The 7452-nt window shown below is 40.4% G+C and overlaps 1 protein-coding gene across 1 annotated transcript; it reads left to right on the plus strand.

The window, feature by feature from the left end:
- The first annotated feature begins 1111 nt into the window (after positions 1-1111).
- On the plus strand, positions 1112-2652 carry rho (rhodopsin). Its single transcript, XM_055193542.2, has one exon. It carries the CDS (start codon positions 1211-1213, stop codon positions 2273-2275), a length of 1065 nt encoding a protein of 354 aa, XP_055049517.1. The 5' UTR covers positions 1112-1210; the 3' UTR covers positions 2276-2652.
- The last annotated feature ends 4800 nt before the right edge of the window (positions 2653-7452 follow it).

The following is a 7452-nucleotide window of genomic DNA, read 5'->3' on the forward strand; positions in this document are numbered from 1 at the left end:
AAAACACATTTCAAAAAACAACACACAGATTCGCTTAGAACGCCTTTAAATCCCAAATAAAACAAGCTAATACAACACGTGTGGTGAGGACAGGGTCAGCAGCAGAGCCCTTGGTTTGAGTGACATCATTTCACCATTGTTGGTCCTGGAAAAACCTTAATATCAACCAATCAATCCAGTTGGATTAGGTTTGAGGTTAACAGACTGTATTAATTATAATTAGGGATGGGAATTGATAAGAATCCAACGATTCCGATTCCATTATCGATGTTGCTTATCGATCCGATTCCTTATCGATTCTCTTATCGATTCTCATTGGGTGAGGGAATAAGTACAAATTTGTATGTTTGTATTAACTCACTTTAATATCTGTTCAGAAGACACAGAACAGAGTACACACAAATTACGTGTAGCAACCTCAGAACAAACTTAAAAGTAGGCGAGCTTACTTCTTAAAGTAAAGTCCAGGGACCTATAGCCTCAGGATTGGCAATCTGTGCGTTCTGGAAAAGTCCAATGGAGGGCCGTCGCCCGGCCGACGGCAAAAAGTCTAATAACGCAATATAAACAGCCAACAGCAGAGGCACTAATATGATCACTTATATGCTGTACGTGTAAAAAAAAACAAGGAAGAAGAGTCGGCCTACTACGGATTCCCGGAATTCGCGAGCGTCTATGTCCGCAAGCCTGAGCATCCACAGCCTGGTCATGATGAGGGACAGGCCGAGTTAACTTCACATCAGCATGAGCTAAGTGCCAGTAGTAGCAGGACACGTGACATTATAATATAATATACATGATATAAAAATAGATAAAACTTGTGAAAATGTATGTAATGCGCAAGTACTGTTAGAGAGAGACGTGATGTGAGTGTGTGTGTGTGTGTGTGTGTGTGTGTACCAAATTAGTTTGCAGCATTTGCATCGAGTTGATCATATCCTTTACTGATCATGTGCTGCTACAACCTTAATAACTTGATAAATTGCCATATATGCAATGCAATGATGGCTGGGATTATTTTATTAGCTATGGCCTAAATACACTTGTGCTGACAGCCTGGAAATTTTGGCTAATCCAAGGTGAGTCTCTATAAAGCAGGGTGAACACACACCCCATCAGTTTGTAGAACGTTCAAGTCTCTTTACTCAGTCCTGAGAAGCCAACCAAACACTACCACTGAAGGGGCTGACAACACCAAGGAAACGCAGCAATGAATGGTACAGAGGGACCGGCATTCTATGTGCCTATGTCCAATGCCACCGGCGTTGTAAGGAGCCCATATGAGTATCCTCAGTACTACTTGGTGGCCCCGTGGGCATATGCCTGCTTGGCTGCTTACATGTTTTTCCTCATCATCACCGGGTTCCCTGTCAATTTTCTCACGCTGTATGTCACCATCGAGCACAAGAAGTTACGCACACCCCTCAACTACATTTTGTTAAACCTCGCCATTGCTGACCTTTTTATGGTTTTCGGCGGTTTCACCACAACAATGTACACCTCATTGCATGGCTATTTTGTTTTCGGACGCCTTGGCTGCAACATCGAAGGCTTTTTTGCTACTCTGGGTGGTGAAATGGGGCTCTGGTCCCTGGTCGTGCTGGCCATCGAGAGGTGGATGGTTGTCTGTAAGCCCATAAGCAACTTTCGCTTTGGAGAAAACCATGCCATCATGGGTGTTGCCTTCACTTGGATAATGGCCTGCACCTGTGCCGTGCCTCCCCTCCTTGGCTGGTCTCGTTACATCCCTGAGGGAATGCAGTGCTCATGTGGAGTTGACTACTACACCCGTGCCCCTGGCGTCAACAATGAGTCCTTTGTTGTATACATGTTCATTGTCCACTTCAGCATTCCACTTACTGTTATTTTCTTCTGCTATGGTCGGCTTGTCTGCACCGTTAAAGAGGCTGCTGCACAGCAGCAGGAGTCTGAGACCACTCAGAGGGCCGAGCGTGAGGTCACCCGCATGGTCGTAATAATGGTCATTGCTTTCTTGATTTGTTGGCTGCCCTATGCTGGTGTGGCCTGGTATATTTTCACCCACCAGGGAAGTGAATTTGGACCTGTCTTTATGACACTGCCAGCCTTTTTTGCTAAGACCTCTGCCGTCTACAACCCCTGTATTTACATCTGCTTGAACAAACAGTTCCGTCACTGCATGATTACCACTCTGTGCTGCGGCAAGAACCCCTTTGAGGAGGAAGAGGGTGCCTCCACCACAGCATCTAAGACAGAGGCATCATCCGTGTCTTCCAGCTCTGTGTCCCCAGCATAAATGTTGGTAAACATCACACTCTAATCAGCAACATATACTTGGGCTCAGCAACCAACACTATGAAGAGTTTAGCCCAGGGAAATGAGTGACCACTACCACTTGCAGAAATAATGTATCTGTCATTTTTCTTTGTTGTATTTTTACAAAATCCATTTGGTTCACCTAAGGACAGATCAGAGAGGACAGATCATGTCCAAGCTTCTGTACAAGTCCAGGGTAACTGTGCATACGTTTCTTTTTGCTTTTCTTTTCAAATGACAGCAAAAGTAAAAATATATTTACTTTTACTTTTGGACTCCTTCCTATACTGGCTTTGTTGTGAATGTAGAGGCATGTATTCAAGGCAACGTAACAATAAAAAGCACATTGCAAATTAACACACTTTGTTTATGTTTTGATTGAGCTGTGATATTTCCAAAATGTCCAAAAGCATTTATTGATTATTAACAATATTGATTCCTGATGACAGCTTTAATGTAAAATACCTGTAAATGTTCCTGTTCTAAAGGTGGAGTATTTTTCTAGTTTAAAATGATGTACTGAAAATCAAGTAATTATTGCGACCTCTTCGAATTAAGAAAGAGGATACAGCTGTTTAGAGTTATAATAGCCAAAATTAAGATTGAGACATCCTGTTTTGTGGTCAATAAATCCAAGGACAGGAGGGTGGCTAGTTTCAATGTCACCTTGGATTATGTCTTTATGCTGGATTATATAACAGATTTGTATGCATAAATTAGGTACTTACACTAATGTGTTAATCTTGGTTCAGGTTGGAGTAGCGAAAGAAAAATAAGACGGTTATGACTTATGTGTTAATTGGGATGCTAACACATATGGTTACACAACATTTTATCATCTGAGGACATTGCTGCACATGGACATTGCAGAAGGAAGTGGAATGACAATAGATATACAGAATTAGTTATGGAATTGCTTTTTCACTGTATTTCACTGCTTACAATGTAATCTTAAAAATATGTAGATTTACCAACAGACTAAATGCAATTGCTTAGCTTTAAAGTACCTTGAACTGTAGCTAAGCCAATTTTTCAGCATTTTTTATCATAGGCATATTAAGACCTTGTGGTGTCCCTAGACAACTGTCACATATAGGTGCCCCCCACCTACATACTCACAATTGATCAAGCAAGAATCCACTTTCTTATTTCATAAGAATTAAATATTTTGAGCAATTTACATATTTCACAGGAAAACTGTATGCTCTCTTTTAAAAATAAAACATAAAACAACTCTTTTATTTAGCATATTTAATGTGTACTTGCTCACTAGTGTAATGCTACAATGTTTTTTTTTCAATACAAGCAGTGATATAATACACAAATGCGGATCAAACGGCGGATCAGCCGCAGAGGTATCGCGGCTTCCGGAACAGACCCGCGAAATATACCCGGCTGATTCTCACGAAAACTTGGTTTTAAAAATGTCAAGCATGAAAATGTAAAAATTGCTTAAATTTACTTTTTTTCCCACCAGACATTGAAAAACAAAGTCTGGAGTAAATGGAAACATTAATTTAAAAACTTTTACTTATGATTTAACACTTTTTGTAACATAATTAAAAAAATTAGTCCTAAAAAATCTCATTACCGCAACAGTCAGAAAACATCAACACTGACATATTTTCAAAATGACATGACAAACCTGAAAGAACATAATTTGGAGATTCTGCACATGCATTTAAAATCAAAGTATTATGCTTCTATTAATAAAATTAACATTTAATAAGCATCTGTTGCGGTAATGATAATCAAAATGTCGTGTAAGCATTCTGACAAGACAATATTTCAAATTAACTGTAAAAAAAATGATCTTACCTGGTAGCCATCTTGAAGTAACTGGTCCATGTGCTTGGTCACTCAAAATCAAACTTTATTAAAATTCTGTATGTGTGCTTAAACTGTTCTCAAAAAGTGTTGCGGAGGATGAGAACATCAGGCATGGACACATCATTTTCCTAATTTTCCTTCATTATTATTATACATGAATATTCAGTAAATATTTGTTCTGTCATCTAAAGTAGCCTAGCAAAACATCCATTTATTTTTTTCCTTAATATTTTTGTGTTAATTTGATTAAATTACAACATAACGCATGTTCAAACACAGCCGGACACATTGCGGTAATGAGAATTTCAGCAGAAAATGAGATAAAATTTACAATTATAAATTCTTATGTTGAAATCACACATTGTGCAAGGTAGAAGACAGTATTGTGTTAATTCTGATGCTTTTTAATGTTACTATATTACACATTTTAAAGCTAAAATCATTAGTGCCGTGGTGTTTCAATGGTTTCGTGAGAATCACCCACCTGTGTCGGCGTCCACTTGCGCGCAGTGACAGATCCGCAATGAAGGCGGATCGCGGACCCGCCGTGGCCTCGCGCTGCATCCGCTCCGCATCCGTGGCGCAAATTGATTCATATATCCGTCAAATATAAGTCAAAACACACTTATAGCCAATCAGCAGTAAGGAGCGTCACATTGTAGATGATAAATTGCGAAAGGATTTTTGATATCTCAAACGCTGTTCCCATGGCAACCTGTCAAACTTTACTTTCATTTTAAAGGCATATTTAAGCCTTTCAGTTGCATACAGTTAACTTTGAAATACTACTTCTAGGATTTTCATGCGATTTACACGAGAAGTGGTCAATATGATGCGAGACATTGTAGATGATAAATTGGGAAGGGATTTTTGATATCTCGAACCCTGTTCCCATGGCAATGCATCAAAATTTACTTTCATTTTTACACATATTTAAGGCTGACAGTTACATGCTGTGAACCTAGGGTGACCAGACGTTCCGAAAAATTCGGGACAGTCCCGAAATCTAAGCTGCTGTCCCGAATCCCGAATCCTGCTCTAATTGTCCCGAAAATCATACTGAAGCTAAATCTTAATCTGAATCCCGCTTTAATTTCCTCGAAAATTATACTAAAGCAAAATCTTGAGTAGTAGTTGTCTGATAAAACATGAGCGAGGAGGTTAAGTCATCCTGCAGCCAGCCCCCGCCGGCTGCTCATTGGCTGCAGCCCGCCGCCGCCGGCTGCTCATTGGCTGCAGCCCGCCGCCGCCGGCTGCTCATTGGCTGCAGCATCTTGTTTTTATACTGTAGGCTGTCATTGTGCTGGCACTGGCAGCAGTTAAAACCTCCGCGAAATATGCTGACGTTGTATTGTTTCTATTAATTTATCTAATTCATCTATATGCAGAAAGACAATAGGATCTTTTGTTTTATAGAGTTGACTAAGAGAGCGAAAGTTGCAGCAGCCGCGAGGACAGTTGAAAGTGCAGGCAGTGACAGTCAGTCGTGTGGAGGAGTCAGTCGATTGGTCGAGGGCAGGCAAGGCACTTTGTTAAAAATACTTCTATACGTATTATATAAAAAAAAACTTCTATACGTATTATATAAAATTATACGCATATGTACTTATATTAATAAAAATATGATTAGTTCAGTAACTTCAGTTTGAAATTCCTTATTTTTATTATTAAGTAAAATAAAGAAAACTATTATTGTATGAACTATTATTGTATAAAGAATAAAATACTATACGTATTATATAAATTTATTTATATGCATATGTACTTATATTAATATGATTGATTCAGTTTGAAATTCATTGTCTTTTATTATTAAATGAAATTAATAAATAAAACTATTATTGGATGAACACCCCCCCCCATTACGTCTGCCCCCCCGTCCCGAATTTCAGCCAATCTCATCTGGTCACCCTATGTGAACCTTTAAATACTCCTCGTATGGGATTCATGCGATTGACACCAGAAGTGATCAACATGATGCCGTGACATTGTAGATGATAAATTGCGAAGGAATTTTTGACATCTCGAACGCTGTTCCCATGGCAACGCGTCAAACTTAACTTTAATTTCAGGCATATTTAAGGCTCTTGGCGTGCTTAGTTTAAGTTTAAATTTGGCACACACATCAGAGTTTTTGGCTGTTAAGTGTTGACAAAAAGGTCACACATAAGCGTGTCTCTTAAGTGGCTTACTAGTGCCCCTGTTTGTCTAAAATGTGGGGTTTCTTTTACCTATAGTACCTAAATGTAACAACATGAAATAGTCCACTGATATTTACCCACTTGATGCACATGCCCACCGTGCATCGTTTTCTCTGAGGCACCGTGTAGCGGTAAAAAAACGTGCGAGGGCCCGCCATTGCTGCTTGCAGCTATATTTTTTATTTTTAGGGCCCGAGCACCGAGGAGCAGGCCAGAATGGCCTGCACCGAAAGGTGCGAAGCCCTATTGTTTTCCTTAGGATTATTATTAGGGCCCGAGCACCGAGGAGCAGGCCAGAATGGCCTGCACCGAAAGGTGCGAAGCCCTATTGTTTTTGCTCGAATTTATTAGGGCCCGAGCACCGAGGAGCAGGCCAGAATGGCCTGCACCGAAAGGTGTGAAGCCCTATTGTTTTTGCTCGAATTTATTAGGGCCCGAGCACCGAGGAGCAGGCCAGAATGGCCTGCACCGAAAGGTGCGAAGCCCTATTGGTTTTGCTCGAATTTATTATTTTTAGGGCCCGAGCACCGAGGAGCAGGCCAGAATGGCCTGCACCGAAAGGTGCGAAGCCCTATTGTTTTTGCTCGGATTATTATTTTTATTTTTTATTTTTTTATTTTTTTCAACACTTGACCTAATTTGGGTCCCTTAACATACTCGAAAACTCTTGAAATTTGGCACACATGTCAGAGTCGTCCGTCATTGCAAACGGGCAAAGGCTGAAACACGGGCGTGGCACAGGGGCTCTGTAGCGCCCCCTGTAATGCAAAATAAAACATTGGTGCACAGATCGGGCAAGCATGTACGCACATGTACGAAAGTTGGTACGCATATAGATCTCATCGACCCGAACAACTTTCGCCCTCTAACATTTTAGCTCCGCCCAACAGGAAGTCCGCCATTTTGGATTGTTTAAAAAATGCATGCGGTGAACTTTTGAATACTCCTCCTAGAGGATGCATGCGATTGACACCAAAAGTGGTGAACATGATGTCGAGACATTGGACTTGCTAAATTGCGAAGGGATTTTTGATATCTCGAACGGTTCTGCCATGGCGAGCCGACAAAGTTGTGGCGAAATCAGAGAAACAGGAAGTGTCTAATATCTAAAGCAAAAAATGTCTTA

The sequence above is a fragment of the Misgurnus anguillicaudatus genome, chromosome 5 (assembly GCF_027580225.2).
Source record: "Misgurnus anguillicaudatus chromosome 5, ASM2758022v2, whole genome shotgun sequence".
In the NCBI taxonomy this organism is placed as follows: domain Eukaryota; kingdom Metazoa; phylum Chordata; class Actinopteri; order Cypriniformes; family Cobitidae; genus Misgurnus; species Misgurnus anguillicaudatus.

Excerpts from the sequence above, each read along its gene's own strand:
- rho (XM_055193542.2), top strand. The coding sequence starts at position 1,211 with ATGAATGGTACAGAGGGACCGGCATTCTATGTGCCTATGTCCAATGCC.